This window comes from Heptranchias perlo, chromosome 3 (genome assembly GCF_035084215.1).
Source record: "Heptranchias perlo isolate sHepPer1 chromosome 3, sHepPer1.hap1, whole genome shotgun sequence".
Taxonomy (NCBI): Eukaryota; Metazoa; Chordata; class Chondrichthyes; order Hexanchiformes; family Hexanchidae; genus Heptranchias; species Heptranchias perlo.
In genome coordinates, this window is record NC_090327.1 from 141,677,198 (window position 1) to 141,697,583 (window position 20,386).

The 20,386-nt window shown below is 44.0% G+C and overlaps 1 protein-coding gene and 1 long non-coding RNA gene across 2 annotated transcripts; both read right to left on the reverse strand.

Moving 5' to 3' along the window:
- Positions 1-1,728: 1,728 nt before the first annotated feature.
- Positions 1,729-16,352, reverse strand: LOC137307951 (uncharacterized). The gene is made up of 3 exons (XR_010959346.1): positions 16,134-16,352; positions 15,363-15,449; positions 1,729-1,986 (listed from the first exon to the last, which is right to left on the reverse strand). It is a non-coding gene; the product is annotated as an uncharacterized lncRNA (long non-coding RNA).
- Positions 16,353-18,550: 2,198 nt separating this feature from the next.
- Positions 18,551-20,386, reverse strand: LOC137307960 (histone H2B 1/2-like). Its single transcript, XM_067976955.1, has one exon. It carries the CDS (start codon positions 20,333-20,335, stop codon positions 19,961-19,963), a length of 375 nt encoding a protein of 124 aa, XP_067833056.1. The 5' UTR covers positions 20,336-20,386; the 3' UTR covers positions 18,551-19,960.

Genomic DNA, 20,386 nt, shown 5'->3' on the forward strand with positions numbered 1-20,386 from the left:
ATAAAATTGTAAAGTAATGCAATTTGGAAGGAAGATTGAGGAGAGGCAATATAAACTAAATGGTACAATTTTAAGGATGGTTTAGGAACAGATTTGTGAGATCACATATACAATTTTGATCGGACAACTTGATAAAGCTGTTAAAAAAGCTTACTGAATCCTTGGCTTTATAAATCGAGGCATAGTGTACAACAGCAAATAGAGGCACAGAGTAAATTAGTTAGCAAGGAAATTATGATTAACCTTTATAAATAACTGGTTAGGTCCCAGCTGGAGTATTGTGTCCAATTGTGGGCACCACACTTTAGGAAGGATGTAAAGGCCTTTGCGACTGTGCAGAGGAGATTATTAGAATGGAACCAGGGATGTGGAGAGACGAGAGAAGCTTAGAATGGTTCCCTTTAGAGCAGAGAAGGTTATGGGAAGATTTAATAGAGATGTTCAAAATCAGGAAGGGTTTTGATAGAGTAAATAAGGAAAAACTGTTTCCAGAGGCAGAAAGTTTGGGAACGAGAGGACACAGATTTAAGATAATTGGCAAAAGAATCAGAGGTGAGATGACGAGAACTTTTTTACCCAACGAGTTGCTATGATCTGGAATGGTGGTGGAAGCAGATTCAATAATAACTTTCAAAAGGGAATTGGATAAATACTTGAAGGGGAATAATTGCAGGACTATGGGGAAAGAAAAGGGGAGTGGGACTAATTGGATAGCTCTTTCATTGAGCCAGCACAGACATGATGGGCCGAATGGATTCCTTTGTGCTACATCAGTCTTTAATTTAGTGAAATTCATTAACTTTCTGAAGCTTTTCCCTCCACTGCTTCCGGTTCCTTATTCAAATTTCAATTCCCTTCCGTGAATTCATTATTCTTCAAAGAGGAAAATTCTGTAGATGCTGGAAATCAGAGATATAAACAGAAAATGCTGGAAAGTCTCAACAGGTCGGGCACCATCTGTGGAGAGAGGGAGGTAGGATTAACCTTTCAGGCCTACAGAAGGGGCATTGACCTGAACCGTCAACCCGAGCTTCCCTTCTCCACAGATGCTGCCGGACCTGCTGAGTCTTTCCAGCATTTTCAGGTTTTATTTTTGCTTTATTAGATTGAATAGAATGGGCCTAAACTCTCTGGAGTTTAGAAGAATGAGGTGTGATCTCGTTGAAATATATAAGATTCTGAGAGGGCTCGACTGGGTAGATGCTGAGAGGTTTTTCCCCTGGTTGGAAAGTCTACAACTAGATGGCATAGTGACAGGGTAAGGGGCCGACCATTTAAGACTGAGACAGGGAGGAAGTTCTTCACTCAGATGGATGGGAATCTTTGGAATTTGCTACCACAGAGGGCTGTGGATGCTGAGTCATTGAGTATATTCAAGGCTGAGATTTTTGGACTCTAGGGGAATGAAGGGATATGGTGATCGGTCAGGAAAGTGGAGTTGAGATTGAAGATGAGGCATGATCTTATCAAACGCAGGCTCGAGGTGACGGGTGGCCTACACCTGCTCCTATTATGTTCTTATGTTTATTTTTTCTGTATTTCATCCCTTTCCCTTTTGGCTGTTCACTGTGAAACTTTCAGTGTAGCGCTCAGTTTTTATCCGTATTTTTGTTTGGTTTATTTGAACTAATATAAATACTACCCTGAGAAATCAATCAGAAATACTTCTCAATGTACCGTGAAATATCAGGGGGAATATTTACAACAATCGAATGAACAAAAAAAAAGTTAATGTGAACCGATTATTTTTATTTTTCAGTCTCAAAATGTGAAACAATACGAGAGTGGAACTTACAGACAAACTATTTCCTCACATTGCTCACTGTCCTGTTTCTGTCACCCTGACACAGAATGTGAATTTGTTCCGCTCTGTTCCAGTTCTCGCTTCCTGCCAGCAGATGTCACCACATTCCGGTCCATTGAAGTTTACCGATCACAGAGGGTCACAGCGGACAATAATGTTCATATTATATTGGACAGTGGGATCTAGAAATAGTGGGAATGGAGACGAGCTTTGAGTATATTTAATTAGACCAAACAACGGCTGTCAAGTTGTATTAAACTTCTCTCACTATTTTACAGTATTTTCCTCTCTGTCTCTCGTTACATAATCGGACTGATTTAGAGATTATGATTTCAATCAATATTGAATAATGTTAATACAGATTGTCTCTGTTACTGTATTTGAGCAACATTCATTCAGTCTGTAGTACTGTGTGTGAGTGTGGGATTCATTATGTGCCTGTCAGTCTTTGATACTGTCTGTGAGTGTGAGATTCATTCTGTGTCTGTTAGTCTCTGGTAATTTATGAAACTGAGATTCATTCTGTATCAGTCAGTCTCTAGCACTGACTGATGACATCAGGTCAAACATGGCAAGGAAACCTCCTGCTGATTACCACCTACTGCACACCATCAGCTGATGAATCAGTCCTCCTCCATGTTGAGCACCACTTGGTAAAAGCACTGAGGGGAGCAAGGGCACAAAATGTACTCTGGGTGGGGGACTTCAATGTCCATCACCAAGAGTAGCTCGGTAGCACCACTACTGGCCGAGCTGGCCGAGTCCTGAAGGACATAGCTGCCAGAGTGGGCCTGTGGCAGGTGATGAGCGAACCAACGCGAGGACCTCGTCCTCACCAATCTAACTGTCGCAAATGCATCTGTCCATAACAGTATTGGTAGGAGTGACCACCGCACAGTCCTCGTGGAGACAAAGTCTCGTCTTTGCACTGGGGACACCATCCAACGTGTTGTGTGGCACTACCACTGTGCTAAATGGGATAGATTCAGAACAGATCGAGCAGCTCAAAACTGGGCATCCATGAGGCACTGTGGGTCATCAGCAGCAGCAGAATTGTATTCCAGCACAATCTGTAACCTCATGGCCCGGCATATTCCTCACTCTACCATTACCAACAAGCCAGGGGATCAACCCTGGTTCAATGAAGAGTGTAGAAGAGCATGCCAGGAGCAGCACCAGGCGTACCTAAAAATGAGGTGCCAGTTTGATGAAGCTACAACACAGCTACATACATGCTAAACAGTGGAAGCAACATGCTACACACAGAGCTAAGGGATTCCACAACCAACGGATCAGATCAAAGCTCTGCAGTCCTGCCACATCCAGTCGTGAATGGTAGTGAACAATTAAACCCTATTATAGAAAGGATATTATTAAACTAGAAAGAGTACAGAAAAGATTTACCAGGATGCTACCAGGACTTGATGGTTTGACTTATAGAGATAGGTTAGACAGACTGGGACGTTTTCCCTGGAGAGTAGGAGGTTAAGGGGTGATCTTATAGAAGTCTATAAAATAATGAGGGGCATAGATAAGGTAGACAGTCAAAATCTTTTCCCAAAGGTAGGGGAGTCTATAATGAGGGGGCATAGATTTAAGGTGAGAGGGGAGAGATACAAAAGGGTCCAGAGGGGCAATTTTTTCACTCAAAGGATGGTGAGTGTCTGGAACGAGCTGCCAGAGGCAGTAGTAGAGGCGGGTACAATTTTGTCTTTTAAAAGCATTTGGACAGTTACATGGGTAAGATGGGTATTGAGGGATATGGGCCAAGTGCAGGCAATTGGGACTAGCTTAGTGGTATAAACTGGGCGACATGGACATGTTGGGCCGAAGGGCCTGTTTCCATGTTGTAACTTCTATGATTCTATGATTCCATAACCAATGCGAGGAGGAGGTTCTGTAAACGTCCCCATCTTCAATGATGGCAGAGTCCAATACGTGAGTGCAAAGGACAAGGCTGAAGCATTTGCAACCATCTTCAGCCAGAAGTGCCGAGTGGATGATCCATCTAGGCCTCCTCCCGATATCCCCACCATCACAGAAGACAGTCTTCAGGCAATTCCATTCACTCCACATGACATCAAGAAATGGCTGAGTATACTGGATACAGCAAAGGCTATGGGCCCCGACAAATCCCGGCTGTAGTGCTGAACGCTGGTGCTACAGAACCGCGCCTCTAGCCAAGCTGTTCCAGTACAGCTACAACACTGGCATCTACCCGACAATGTGTAAAATTGCCCAGATATGTCCTGTCCAAAAAAAGGACAAATCCAATCCGGCCAATTACCACCCCATCACTCTACTCTCTATCATCAGCAAAGTGATGGAAGATGTCATCGACAGTGCGAACAAGCGACACTTACTCACCAATAACCTGCTCACTATAGGCCCCCAAACAGTCAGGGGGAGATAGAGGAACAGATATGTAGGCAAATCTCAGAAAATTGTGCAAATAATAGGGTAATAATAGTGGGGGATTTCAACTTCCCCAATATTAACTGGGATACTCAGAGTGTAAAAGGCTTAGAGGGTACAAAATTCTTAACGTGCATCCAGGAGAGCTTTTTGAGCCAGCATGTAGAAAGTCCGACAAGAGAGGGGGCGGTACTGGACCTAATTCTAGGGAATGTGGCAGGCCAAGTGGAAGAAGTGCTAGTAGGTGAGCACTTTGGTGACAGTGACCATAATGCGGTGAGATTTAAGGTGGTCATGGAAAAGGACAGGGAGGGGCCGGAAATAAAGGTTCTAAATTAGGGGAAGGCCGATTTTAATAGGATAAGGCAGGATCTGGCCAAAATGGACTGGGATCAGCTGCTTGTAGGAAAATCCGCATCGGAGCAATGGGAGTCTTTCAGAAGGGAGATTGAGACCATACAATGCCAACATGTTCCCGTAAAGGTCAAGGGTGGTTCCAAGAACTCCAGGGAACCTTGGATGTCAGGGGATATACGATAATGGATTAGGAAAAAAAGGAGGGCTTTTGGCAGATACAAAAGGCTAAAGACGGAGGAAGCCCTAGAGGAGTACAAAAAGTGCAGGGGGATACTTAAAAAAGAAATTAGGAGATCAAGGAGGGGCCATGAAATAACACTGGCGAGCAAAATAAAGGAAAATCCTAAGATGTTTTATAAGTATATTAAGGGTAAGAGGATGACTAGGGAAAAAATAGGGCCCATTAGGGACAAAAATGGCAATCTGTGTGTGGAGCCGGCAGATGTAGGAGGGGTTCTAAATGAATTTTTTGCATCTGTTTTCACTATGGAGAAGGACGATGTAGACATAGAAATACGGCAGGGGGACTGTGATATACTCAAACATATTAACATCGAGCGGGAGGAGGTATTGGCGGTTTTAGCAGGCCTGAAAATGGATAAATCCCCAGGCCCGGACGAAATGTATCCCAGGCTACTGTGTGAGGCAAAGGAGGAGATTGCGGGGGCTCTGACACATATATTCAGAACCTCTCTGGCCACAGGGGATGTGCTAGAGGACTGGAGAACCGCTAATGTAGTACCATTATTCAAGAAGGGGAGTAGGGAAAAACCGGGGAACTACAGGCCAGTGAGCCTAACATCAGTGGTAGGAAAATTATTGGAAAAAATTCTGAAGGACAAAATTAGTCTCCACTTGGAGAAGCAAGGATTAATTAGGGATAGTCAACATGGCTTTGTCAAGGGAAGATCATGTCTGACTAATTTGATTGAATTTTTTGAGGGGGTGACTTGGCGTGTGGATGAGGGTAACGCAGTGGATGTGGTATACATGGATTTCAGTAAGGCCTTCGATAAAGTCCCCCACAGGAGACTGGTCAAGAAGGTATGAGCCCATGGAATCCAGGGTGCCTTGGCACTTTGGATACAAAACTGGCTTAGTGGCAGAAGGCAGAGGGTGATGGTCGAAGGTTGTTTTTGTGACTGGAAGCCTGTGGCCAGTGGGGTACCACAGGGATCGGTGCTGGGTCCCTTGCTGTTTGTGGTCTACATTAATGACTTGGATATGAATGTAAAAGGTATGATCAGTAAGTTCGCTGATGATACAAAAATTGTTAGGGTGGTAAATAGCGAGGAGGATAGCCTCAGTCTGCAGGACGATATAGATGGGTTGGTCAGATGGGCGGAACAGTGGCAAATGGAATTTAACCCGGAAAAGTGCGAGGTGATGCACTTTGGAGGGACTAACAAGGCAAGGGAATACACAATGAATGGGAGGACCCTAGGCAAGACAGAGGGTCAGAGGGATCTTGGTGTGCAAGTTCACAGATCCCTGAAGGCGGCGGAACAGGTAGATAAGGTGGTAAAGAAGGCATATGGGATACTTGCCTTTATTAGCCGAGGCATAGAATATAAGAGCAAGGAGGTTATGATGGAGCTGTATAAAACACTGGTTAGGCCACAGCTGGAGTACTGTGTGCAGTTCTGGTCGCCACACTACAGGAAGGATGTGATCGCTTTGGAGAGGGTGCAGAGGAGATTCACCAGGATGTTACCAGGGCTGGAGCGCTTCAGCTATGAAGAGAGACTGGGAAGATTGGGTTTGTTTTCCTTGGAGCAGAGGAGGCTGAGGGGGGACATGATTGAGGTGTACAAAATTATGAGGGGCACAGATAGGATGGATACTAAGGAGCTTTTTCCCTTCGTTGAGGGTACTATAACAAGGGGACATAGATTCAAGGTAAAAGGCGGGAGGTTTAGAGGGGATTTGAGAAAGAACTTTTTCACCCAGAGGGTGGCTGGAGTCTGGAACTCACTGTCTGAAAGGGTTGTGGAGGCAGGAACCCTCACAACATTCAAGAAGCATTTGGATGAGCACTTGAAATGCCATAGCATACAAGGCTACGGACCAAATGCTGGAATATGGGATTAGAGTAGACAGGGCTGATGGTTGGCGCGGACACGATGGGCCGAAGGGCCTCTATCCGTGCTGTATAACTCTATGACTCTATGACCAAGGCTTAGTTTGGGTTCTGCGAGGACCACTCAGCTCCAGAACTCATTACAGCCTTGGTCCAAACATGGACAAAAGAGCTGAATTCCAGAGGTGAGGTGTGAGTGACTGTCCTCGACATCAAGGCAATATTTGACCGAGTGTGGCATCAAGGAGCCCTAGTAAAATTGAAATCAGTGGGAATCAGGGGGAAAACTCTCCAGTGGCTGGATTCATATCTAGCACAGAGGAAGATGGTAGTGGCTGTTGGAGGCCAATCATCTCAGTCCCAGGACATTGCTGCAGGAGTTCCTCAGGGCAGTGTCCTAGGCCCAACCATCTTCAGCTGCCTCATCAATGACTTCCCTCCATCATAAGTTCAAAAATGGGGATGCTCGCTGATGATTGCACAGTGTTCAGTTCCATTCACAAGCCCTCAGATAATGAAGCAGTCCGAGCCCGCATGCAGCAAGACCTGGACAACATCCAGGCTTGGGCTGATAAGTGGCAAGTAACATTCACGCCAGACAAGTGCCAGGGAATGACCACCTTCAACAAGAGAGAGTCTAACCACCTCCCCTAGACATTCAACGGCATTACCATCGCCGAATCCCCCACCATCAACATCCTGGGGGTCACCATTGACCAGAAACTTAACTGGACCAGCCATATAAATACTGTGGCTACAAGAGCAGGTCAGAGGCTGGGTATTCTCTGGCGAGTGACTCACCTCCTGACTCCCCAAAGCCTTTCCACCATCTACAAGGCACAAGTCAGGAGTGTGATGGAATACTTTCCATTTGCCTGGATGAGTGCAGCTCGAACAGCACTCAAGAAGCTCGACACCTTTCAGGACAAAGCAGCCCGCTTGATTGGCACCCCATCCACCACCCTAAACATTCACTCCCTTCACCACTGGCGCACTGTGGCTGCAGTGTGTACCATCCACAGGATGCAGTGCAGCAACTCACCAAGGCTTCTTCAACAGCACATCCCAAACCCGCGACCTCTACCACCTAGAAGGACAAGGGCAGCAGGCACATGGGAACAACACCAACTGCACATTCCCCTCCAAGTCACACACCAACCCAACTTGGAAATATATCACCGTTCCTTCATCGTCGCTGGGTCAAAATCCTGGAACTCCCTTCCTAACAGCACTGTGGGAGAACCGTCACCACACGGACTGCAGCGGTTCAAGAAGGCGACTCACCACCACCTTCTCGAGGGCAATTAGGGATGGGCAATAAATGTTGGCTATGCCAGTGACACCCACATCCCATGAACAAATAAAAAACAACTATATGAATGTGGGATTCATTCTGTATCGTCAGTCTCTGGTACTGTGTGTGAGTGTGGAATACATCTTCTATCAGTTTCTTGTACGGTACATGAGTAAGGAATTCATTCTGTGTCTCTCAGTCTCTAGCACTGTAAATGGGTGAGGGATTCATGCTATATCTATTAGCACCTGATGCTGTGTGTGTGTTGGGATTCAGTCTGTGTCTCTCAGTCTCTGATATTGTATGGGAATAATATAACTTCTGTATCTGTCAGTCTGAGGTACTGTGTGTGATTGTTGGATTCATTCTGTATCTGTCATTCACTAATACTGTATGTGAGTATGGGATTCATTCTTTACCTGTGAGTCACTGGTGCTGTGTGAATGTAGGATCAATTCTGTATCTGTCAGTCACTGGTACATTGTGTGAGTGCAGGATTCATTCTATACCTGTCATCTCTGTTACTGTATCTGAGTGTGGGATTCATTGTGTTTCTGACAGCCTCTGGCACAGTATGTGAGTGTGGGATTCATTCTATATCTCTATGTCATTTGTATCTCAGTTTGCAATATGCCGTTCAAAACTAGCATTAATATTATAATGTATAAATAGTTTCCCGCACAGTATATAATTGGTAGATATGGATATACTTTAAAATTTGATGCTGTAGGTTTTTATCAGGTAATATGTGTGTTTTTTGGACTATTATTAAATCTCTATCTGTGAACACAATTGTGAATTACACTGTATTTTTCAAACTGATATGGTGATATTTTTGTAGTGATATATAATGTGTAGCTCAGCCTGCACTAATGGAATCGATATTATGTTTTTCAATCTGATGCTATGTGATTTTTGGACTGGGATGTAATGTGTAACTCATTCTGCACTAATGTATGTGATTGTGAAATTCATTGTGTATCTCAATCTCTGCTACTGTATGTGAGTGCGGGATTCATTCTCTATTTGTTAGCCTCTGGTAGTGTTGTGAGTGTGGGATTGATTACGTACCTGTCAGTCCCTAGTACAGTTTGTGAGTGTGAGATTCATTCTGTATTGGTAAGTTTTTCATACTGTATTTGAGTAAGGTATTCATTCTGTGCCTCTCAGTCTCTGCTACTGTTTGTGAGTGAGGGATTCATTCTGTGCCTCTCAGTCTCTGCTACTGTGTGTGAGTGTGGGATTCATTCTGTGCCTCTCAGTCTCTGCTACTGTTTGTGAATGTGGGATTCATTCTGTATCTGTCAGTCTCTGGTACTGTGTGTGAGTGAGGGATTCATTCTGTATCTCTCAGTCTCAGGTTCTGTATGTGAGTGAGGGATTCATTCTGTATCTGTCAGTCTCGGGTTCTGTATGTGAGTGAGGGATTAATTCTGTAGATGTCAGTCTCTGGTTCTGTATGTGAGTGAGGGATTCATTCTGTAGATGTTAGTCTCTGGTTCTGTATGTGAGTGAGGGATTCATTCTGTAGATGTCAATCTCTGGTTCTGTATGTGAGTGAGGGATTCATTCTGAATCTCTCAGTCTCGGGTTCTGTATGTGAGTGAGGGATTCATTCTGTATCTGTCGGTCCCTGGTTCTGCATGTGACAGTGGTATACATTTTGAATCAGTCTGTTTCTGGTACTGTACTTCAGGAAGGGATTCATTCTGTGTCTCTCAATCTCTGGTACTGTAAATGGGAGAGGGATTCATTCCGTATCTGTCAGTCTCTGGTACTGTGTGTGACTGTGAGATTAATTCTCTATCTGTCATTCTCTGGTACATTGTGTGTATGTGGGACTGATTCTCTATCTCACAGTGTCTGGTTCTGTACATGAAAGTGGGATTCATTCTGCATCAGTCAGTTTTTGGTACTGTTTGTAAGTCAGGTATTCATTCTGTGCCTCTCAGTCCCTGCTACTGTAAGTGAGTGAGCCTCTCAGTCTCTGCTACTGTAAGTGAGAGAGTGATTCATTCTGTATTTGTCTGTCTCTGGTACTGTGTGTGAGTGTGAGATTCAGTCTGTATTTGTCAGTCTCTGGTGCTGTGCATGAGTGAGGGATTCATTCTGTGTCTGACAGTCTCTAATACAGTATGAGCAGGAGATTCATTCTGTACTGTCAGTCTCTGGTACCGTGTGTGAGTGTGGGAATCGTTGTGTGTCTCTCAGTCTCTGCTACTGTAAGTGACTGAGGGATTTATTCTGTATCTGTCAGTTTCTGAAACATTGTACAAATGAGGGATTGATTCTGTACCTGTCAGTCCCTGGTACTGTGTGTTAGTTTGGGATTGATTCTGTGTCTCTCAGTCTTTGCTACTGTTTGTGAGTGTGGGATTCATTCTGTATCTTTCCATCCCTGGTACTTTATGTGAGTGTGGGATCCATTCAGTATCTGGTACTGTGTGTGAATGTGAAATTTGTTCTGTATCTGTCAGCTTCTACGATTGTATATGAGTTGGGATTAATTCTGTATCTGTTATTCTCTGGTTCTGTGTGTGAGTTTAGGATACCTTTGGTGTCAGTCAGTTTCTGGTACTGTACATGAGTAAAGTTTTCATTCTGTGTCTCTTACTGTCTGCTACTGTGTGTGAGTTGGGATTCAGTCTATGTCTCTCAGTCTCTAGTACTATAAATGAGTGTGGGATTCATTCTGTGTCTGTTAGTCTCTCGTACTTTGTGAGATAGAGACTGATAAAGAATGAATCTCTAACATTATATGCCTGTGTGGGATTCATTCTGTATCTGTCAGTCTCTGGTACTGTTTCTGAGTTTGAGATTCATTGTGTTTCTAACAGTCTCTGGTACTGTATGTGAGTGAGGGATTCATTCTGTATCTCTATGTAATTGGTATCTCCATTTGCAGTACGCTGTTCAAAACTAGCATAAATATCATAATGTATAAATAGTTTTTTGCACAGTATATAATTAGTAGGTCTGGATCTACTTTAAAATTTAAAGTATATCCATATACTGACACACAGCACCAGAGACGGACAGATACAGAATAAATCCCTCAATTGTACATTGTTCCAGAGACTGACAGATACAGAATGAATCCCACAGTACTAAAGACTGAGAGACACAGAATGAATCCCACAGTCACACACAGTACCACAGACTGACAGACACAGAATCAATCCCACACTGAGAAACCGTACCAGAGACTGACAGGTAGAGAATCGATCTCTCATTTTCTGGTACTGTATGCCAGTGTGAGATTCATTCTGTATCTGTCATTCTCTGGTACTGTGTGTGAGTGTGGGATTGATTCTGTATCTGTCATTCTCTGGTACTGTGTGTGAGTGTGGGATTAATTCTGTATCTGTCAGTCTCTGGTACTACATGTGACTGAGGGATTCATTCTCTATTTGTGCGCCTCTGATAGTGTTGTGAGTGTGGGATTGATTACGTACCTGTCAGTCCCTGGTACAGTTTGTGAGTGTGAGATTCATTCTGTATTGGTCAGTTTTTGTACTGTATGTGAGTAAGGTATTCATTCTGTGCCTCTCAGTCTCTGCTACTGTTTGTGAGTGGGGGATTCATTCTGTGCCTCTCAATCTCTGCTACTGTGTGTGAGTGTGGGATTCATTCTGTATCTGACAGTCTCTGGTACTGTTTCTGAGTTTGAGATTTATTGTGTTTCTGACAGTCTCTGGTACTGTATCTGAGTGTGGGATTCATTCTGTATCTCTATGTAATTGGTATCTCCATTTGCAGTACGCTGTTCAAAACTAGCATCAATATCATAATGTATAAATAGTTTTTGCACAGTATTTAATTAGTAGGTCTGGATATACTTTAAAATTTAAAGTTAATCCATATACTGACACACAGTACCAAAGACTGACAGGTACAGAATGAATCCCACACTCACACACAGTACCAGAGACTGACAGATACAGAATGAATCCCTCATTCCCTTACAGTAGCAGAGACTGAGAGACACAGAATGAATCCCACAGTCACAAACAGTACCAGAGACTGACAGATACATAATCAATCTCACACTCACACACACTACCAGAGACTGACAGATATAATATGAATCCCACTCTCATAGTGTACCACAGACTGACAGACACAGAATGAATCCCACACTCAGAAACCGTACCAGAGACTGACAGGTAGAGAATTGATCTCCAATTCTCTGGTACTGTGTGTGAGTGTGGGATTAATTCTGCATCTTTCAGTCTCTGGTACTGTGTGTGAGCGTGGGATTGATTATGTATCTGTCAGTCTCTGGTACTGTGTGTGAGTGTGGGATTCATTGTGTTTCTGACAGTTTCTGGTACTGTTTTTGATTTTGGGATTCATTCTGGGCTCTATGCAATTTTTCTCTGTGTACGAATGTGTGACTTACTCTGTATCTGACAGTCTCTGGTACTGTGTGTGAGTGTGAGATTCATTCTGTATCTGACAGTCTCTGGTACTGTATCTGAGTGCGGGATTCATTCTGTATCTGTATGTAATTTTTAGCTCAAGTTACATTCTGATGTTTAAAACTGTAGCTTTAGTGTCCTTCACACTTCTCAGCAATAGATGATCTTTGTATAACTCCCCACATCCTTACTGTCCGGCTCAGTACTTAATTGGTAAATATGGATTTGCTTTATATGATGCTGTAGGTTTTCATCAGATAATGTGTGTGCTTTTTAACTGCTATTATATCTGTATCTCTGTGAACACAATTGTGAATGATAATACATCTTTCAAACAGATATGGTGACATTTTTGGATCAGTTTGTACCAATGGAATTGATACTGCATCTTTCACTGTGACACCATTAGATTTTTGGTCTGGTATTTAATGTGTAGCTCAGTCTAGTGGAATACTGTATATTTCAGTCTCAATCTGCATGAGATTTTTCAATGAGCATATAATATTTAGCGCTGTCTGTAGTAACAGAACTGATACTGTATCTTTCAGTCTTACGCTATGAGATTTTTGAATTGGTAAATAATGTGTACCTCAGTCTGCACTCATGGAACTGATACTGTATCTTTCAATCTGATACTGTATGTGATTTTTGGACTGGTATGTAAAGTGTAACTCAGACTACACTAATGTAGGCGGCTGTGGGATTCATTCCGTATCTGTCAGTCTCCGGTACTGTATGTGAGTGTGAGATTCATTCAGTATCTCTCAATCTGGAAATGTGCATGAGTGAGGGATTCATTCTGTACTGTCAGTTTCTGGTACTCTGTGCGAGTGTGTGATTCATTCTGTTTCTGTCACTCCCTGGTACTGTGTGTGATTGTGGGATTCATTCGGTATCTGTCAGTCTCTGGTATTGTGTGTGAATATAGGATTCATTCTGTACCTGTCAGTTGAGAGTGAAGGTCAGCCACGATCTTATTGAATGGCGGAGCAGGCTCGAAGGCCTAGTCCTGCTACTATTGATTATGTTCTTATGTCAGTCCCTGGTACTGTATGTGAGTGTGAGATTCATTCTGTATCTGTGAGTCTCCAGTACTGTGTGTGAGTGTATGATTCATTCTATATCTGTCAGTCCCTGGTGCTGTGTGTGAGTGTGGGATTCATTCTGTATCTGTCAGTAAGTGGCACTGCATGTGAGTGTAGGATTCATTTTGTACCCGTCAGTCCCTGGTACTGTGTGTAAGTGTGAGATTTATTCTGTAACTGTCAGTCACAGGTACTTTATGTGACTGTGGGGTTCGTTCCTTATCTTTCAGTCTCTGGCACTGTGTTTGAGTGTGGGACTCATTCTGTATCTTTTCAGTATTGTGTGTGATTGTGCTATTCATTCTATATATGCAGTCTCCGGTACTGTGTGAGTGTGAGATTCATACTGTATCTGTCAGTCTCTGGTACTGTATGTGATTATGAGATTCAGTGTATACATGCAGTTGCTGCTATTGTGTGAACCTGGGATTCATTGTGTATCTGTCAATCTCTGGCACTGTCTGTGAGTGTGAGATTCATTCTATATATGCAGTCTATCATAGTGTATGTGAGTGTGGGATTCATTCTGTAGCTATCTGTCTCTGCTACTCTATCAGTGTGGGATTAATTCTGTATCTTTCCATCTCTGGTACTGTGTGTTAACATGGGATTTATTAAATACTTGTCCATCGCTGGTACTGTGTCTGAGTGTGAGATTCATTCTGTACCTTTCAGTTTCTGGTATTGTATGTGAGTGAGAGTGTCATTGTGAGTGAGTGAGTCTCAAATTACCTGTCAATTTCTGGTACTTTATGAGTGTGTGCGATTCATCCAAATATGCAGTCTCTGACGTGTGAGTGTGGGATTCATTCTGTATCTTTCCATCCCTGGTACTTGATGCGAGTGTGAGATTAGCTCAGTATTTGCCAGTCCCTGGTACTGTATGTCAGTGTGGAATTGATTCTGTGTCTGTCTGTCTCTGGTACTGCATCTGCCTGTGAGATTCAGAATCTGAGAGTCTCTGGTACGGTATATGAGTTTGGGATTCATTCTGTATCGGTGTGTAATTTTTCTCTCAGATTACAGATGGCATTGAAAACTGTAGCTTTAATATCTGAATGTTCAAACAGTTTTACTCATTATTTAATTGGTAAATATGGATACACTTTAGGATTTGATGCTGTAGGTTCTCATCAGATAATGTGTGTGCTTTTTGGACTATGATTAAATCTGTATCTTTGTGAATACAATTTTGAATGACAACGTATCTTTCAAACTGATATGGTGATATTTTTGAATTGGTCCATAATGTGTAGTTCAGTCTACACTAATGGAATTGATACCATATCATCAGTCTAATGCTGTATGAGATTTGTGTCTGTTATGTAATGTGTAGCTCAGTCTGCACTAATAGAATTGATACTGTATCATTAAACCTCATTCTATGAGCGTGTTCTGAACTGGTATCAGGTTACACCATCTTTCAGCATTTCTCAATCTGATACTGTACATGAGTTTTGGACTTGTATGCAATTTGTATCTCATGATATGCTACTCAGATGGATACTGCATGCATTAAACTCGTGTGTGGAGTTCTGGGCTAGTATTCAATTTGAATCTCGGGGTACATTATTGGGATTAATTCTGTACCGTTCAATCAGCGACCACGTGTGATTTCTATCTGGTATTTAATTAGTAGCTAAAGTTGCCCTATTGTGAGATTGACACAGTGCCTTTCAATCTGAAAGTGTGATTTTGGACTGGGATTTTTGTATCTACCTGTCAGCAGTACTGAATTAGGGTGAACTGGAAACAGTGTCTGCCACACCTGCTCTGTTGGCTGTTGGATTGAATTTGTGTCTCTGGAACTTGGGATCAGTGTGGGACTGACTACTTCTGCTGTCTGAGACTGTGGAACTGATGACCTGTCTGTGTCTCCGTGCTCTGTGGGTGATAATGTACCTACTGTGTGTGAGAAGGAGCTGGCTGCACTGTTCCTTGTGCCTCAGGTGGAGGAAACATCACATTTATTCTGGGTCATTCAAGGATTTGCCTGTAGGAAGAAAAGATCTCTTGTAACTCAAGAATAGGTGAGGTAGAAAATACAAAAGTGATCTGTTTAATATCTCTGTTAATCATCATTTTGACTATCTACAAATGAAAACCAGCGATACAGTGTCAGTGTCTGACTCCACGACAACACTCAGCTTCTGCATACCAGGTGTGTTGGGCTGTCTTACAACAATTTAGTGACATCCAGACAACACAACCCAACCCCTGTCCTGGTCCATGAATGAGACTAGCCGATGGGGCAGGTTTCTAATCCCCTCTCCCATAATCCCCTCTCCCATGGGACTAACTGATCAACCGAAACCAAACAGCCGCTGTTTAAAATGTGTCCTTCACACTTCTCACCTGATGCCTGCAATAGATGATCTTTGTATAACTCCCCACATCCTTACTGTCCGGCTCTGTTTCCACTGTTCACTGTCCAATAACAACAAACAGGGTGAGACTGGACCGAAACCAGGAACATTCACTACTGGTTTGGGGAGAGAAAGCAGCAATGATTTTAAATAGCAGGTTCTTCTCATTCTGTCTCCCTTCCCCTGGACACACCCTGTACACACACAGCCCGAGAATGGTCTCTCCCTTCCCCGCTCACTCCATGTTCCGGGACCAGTTTCTGATCCACTCCGCCTCTTACAAACAGCCCCCGGACTCCCCCTGAACTTACCCCGGTCTCAATGCCGATCTCTGAGCCCATCTGCGGACACGGTCCCGGAGCGATGAGCTGCTGTAACGAGGCTGCTGTTTGCTCCCTTACCCCGGGGCCGTGATCTCTCCATTCCCGCCTGTTTTAAACCATCTTCTTCCACTCACTGAGGGAATGGCCCCACAGGCCGAGCAGGGGGAGGGGAGCGCGCATGCGCTCTTCTGCTCACCAACAACCAGCTCTGGGGGCGGGGCTAAAGGACGCATGCGCAGATATCAGGTTTAATTCAGAATACAAAAATCGATGGAAACTTTCCCCAGTTGGAATTTTTCAGTCTGAGCAAAGGAAGTGGGTCTGGGGGAAAGGTCAGAGGGAATGGGGTCTACAGGCAGAGCAGGAACAGGCACCAGAATGGAAAACAGATGGGATTCCACCAGTGCCTAACGCTGGAATCCAGACTGACTTTACAATCTCCAACTATTAAACCAGATGTTTCCATCCCTGCTGTTTCTCTCGGTATGTTTTGATGGTAAAGAGTCTTTCATAGATAAAGTGGACGGCTGTGAAATGAGCCAATGTCCTCTGTTCATTCTTGGTCCCTTCACTGATAAAGTAACGTGTGACATCGAAACTGGAGTGTGGATTACTCAAACTAATCGTGTAGAAACGTGGGAGGAAAGTGGGAGTCGGTGTGTTTGCTGGGACCGTGTAGGATTAATATCTGACAGAACAGTCCCAGTTTATTTCAATCGGAGTGAAACTCTCGGTCACTGAGAATAATACCGAACGGCCCTGAGCTGCAAGATTGCAGCGGGTACAACATGCAAAACAGGGTTACATATGTGACACTGTCCCTGAGAGTGTGATTAATAACGTGTCTGTCTCTGAAATAATATCAGTGAGAGATGAGACTGTATCTTCTGTCACTCCAATGTGGAATATCAATTGGAACAGAATATTTCCCAACTTTTTACAACGGGACATTATCGGTCAGTTTCTCGTGCTCCTTTGCTTTGTATATGAAGGTGGGATACTGTTATTGAGCGTGAAACGGACACACTGATAGGAATTGTGAGATTGACACTCTGTCTGTCTGTGTCTTTATCTGTTTTTCTGTTGGTCTGTCTGTTTCTCTCGTCTGCACATGAAGGCAGGACACTGTTACTCAGCGTAACATGGACACACTGATAGAAAGTGAAAGACTGATTCTGTGTCTGTGTGCTGTTGGTGAGACGGTCACTGTCCCTTCTATTATGTATGAGCCGGTCTGACGGTGCGTTTATCTGTCTCCAGTCCTGAAAGGAAAGGTTGACAAAAACAGTATGTAACTCTCTGACACTGTCTGTGAGTGTATTCAGTAACTCGCCGTCTCTGGGTGTTGAGAATGGGATCGATAGGACACCAGTTATATATTATCTGTCAGTCAGTTTAGGAGCAGAGAGAAACACAGAGAGACTGGAGGAGCCACTCATGTACAGAGCGGATAATCTGAATTTTGAACTTAACCAAACATATTTCTGTGTGCGAACAATATAATAATTTAAAACCAGATATGGATTATCACAGCCACAGCTGTGATTGGCTCCTGTCCCTGAATGTGGGACCAGACACTGTGAGGAGCGCCGGCCTCAGAGTGTTTAACAGTTACTGAGCTGGGAAACTACAACTAACCCCCGAGAATCCGCAGCACAGGCCGAGCGGGGAGGAAAGCCTGTCCCGGGAATTGTCAATCAGGCGAACAGTTTGTCCTGTCAATGTGCAGATGTGAACATGGTGTCAGAGAGAGTGTGTGCTGTGAAACGGCAGGGCCGCATCTCTATGGATTCGGCGGCTGAACAACTGGACCCATTCCAACTAAACACTAAACAAAGGCTCTCAGCCCTGGAATCAGAAGCAGTGTAAAACTTACTCGGCACTGATACAGGAACAGAGTGACACGGACAGAATAAATCCCGCACTCACATCCAATAACAGACACATTTCATTCACTGATTCCGCAATGGTTGATACAATAATCAACACACCAGTAACCTTCTGGCGTACAAATCTAGGAAATGGAAGACAGACCGAGTAAGTGTTGTTGGAGTTTGAGACTGTAAATAAAACTTACAATAATGGCCAGAACACAACAGAATGCCCCTTGTTGCCGATGATCAAACGCCCCTGGTGTTTCTGTATCCCACCCGCCCAGTTTAATGACCTGATTATTTTGTCTCATTTCCGATACAATCTGCAAATTTCAACCTATTGGAGGTTGGCGACATCTACTGTCCGAAAGCGGGTACTGCAACAAATTATTTGTAATTAACAAGATATTGATCGTTTCTAACTAACGGGAGGCAATTAGTTCCAGAATCGGAATCAAATGTTCCGTGTAACAGAGGCATGAAATCGAGCCAAGGGACGTGTAATGACCAAATCTGAGACAGATCGTTTTATTATTAAATTAAGCTCTGACAGTCGTTGGATTATCAGATTCAATCTTGGCCGATTTGCTTGCACTTGGAGCTCACAGTGCTGGCTTTTATCGGCAGCCCCCCGCCCTGAGCGATGGTCACCCCTCCCAGCAGCTTGTTGAGCTCCTCGTCGTTGCGGACGGCCAGCTGCAGGTGTCTGGGGATGATGCGGGTCTTCTTGTTGTCCCGGGCCGCGTTACCGGCCAGCTCGAGGATTTCAGCCGTCAGATACTCGAGCACAGCAGCCAGATAGACCGGGGCTCCGGCACCCACACGTTCAGCATCGTTCCCCTTTCACAGGAGCCTGTGAACACGGCCCACAGAGAACTGCAGTCCGGCCCGGGATGAGCGAGACTTGACCTTAGCCAATTTTTCCTCTTTCAGATATTTCTGGAATCTCACAAACACTGAAAAGAATGAAGAAATCCTCCCGCACTCGTCCTTATAGCTTCTGGAGGAATACAGTGGGGCAATTGTGATTGGCTCATCTGTTCTCAATTTCATTGGGATGTTCGTTGAACCAATCAAAGAGCGGTTTCATTCACCAATCAATAGTCGACAAGGAGAAAAGGGCGGAAAATACCGGCCCCAATGGTCAGACCTGAAACGGTTTTTGAAATTTGAAAAGCCCGCCAATATATTTGTAACACGAGAAGCGGATTTAGTAAATAATGTCACCTTAAGACAAAGATTTAAAATTCTCTCTCCTTATATTCTGTTATTCCACATTTTCCCATCACATTCGTGATTCTTATAAATTCCGTATCATTCTCCGTTCGCTTTCAAACGGGCGGGAATGAAGCCCCATTCACAGCATTTTGTAACGGGACAGATTCCAGCTCAATCTTTGTAAAAGTAACAAACCACAGATTGTAGATTGATCCCTGGTCATAGGAGCTGCTGCCGGATCTATACCGGAGCCGAGACTCCAGGTGTAAGAAGTCGAACAGTGACAGGGCCTTTAGACTATTCTGTCCTCGGTGTGAAGTCCCTTTCAGAGTTGATATATTACAAAGGGTTGCGGTTCATAATCTGATATTCCCGAATGGTGAGTAAACGAACGTGAAAAAAAATGACTGATGTCTGATGTACTATCGATGAAACGGCTCTGAAAGGGCAGAATATGAACGGGAATGAGTGGATCATGGATACGTTTTGTTATTTTGAGCAAATTAAACAGCAACACAGATTATACCGGGCAGTGATTCTGAAAATCTTCCAGATTTCAAGAGAAATTACATAAGAAGTACAGTTACGGAAAAGTTAATATCACAGTCGTTACAGTAAAATGATTCAATACAGTGAGGTCGGTATAGCGTCTTCAGAGAGACTGTGGGTGGCTCTTAAAAGAGCCTTTGTGTTCAGGGGTTTTTTTCAGTTGATGGTGGAGCTTTACTTGGAGCTGGTGTACTTGGTCACCGCCTTTGTCCCTTCCGACACGGCGTGCTTGGCCAGTTCTCCGGGCAGCAGCAGACGCACGGAGGTCTGGATCTCCCGGGAACTGATGGTCGCCCGCTTGTTGTAATGGGCCAGGCGGGAAGCCTCACCCGCGATGCGCTCGAAAATATCGTTCACAAAGGAGTTCATGATGCCCATGGCCTTGGAGGAGATGCCGGTGTCGGGGTGAACCTGCTTCATCACTTTGTAGATGTAGATGGAATAACTCTCCTTCCTCGACTTTCTCCGCTTCTTCCCGCCCTTGGCTGGTGCTTTATTCAGGGTTTTCTTGGCGCCCTTCTTGGGAGCTGCTTTCTTGTCCTCAGGCATTTTCCAAACTCAATTTCAGATCCAGAAATGAACCAAATCCGCTCCGAGCTC

What these genes read in the sequence shown, in the direction of transcription:
- LOC137307960 (XM_067976955.1), bottom strand. Translation starts at nt 20,335, where the DNA reads ATGCCTGAGGACAAGAAAGCAGCTCCCAAGAAGGGCGCCAAGAAAACC.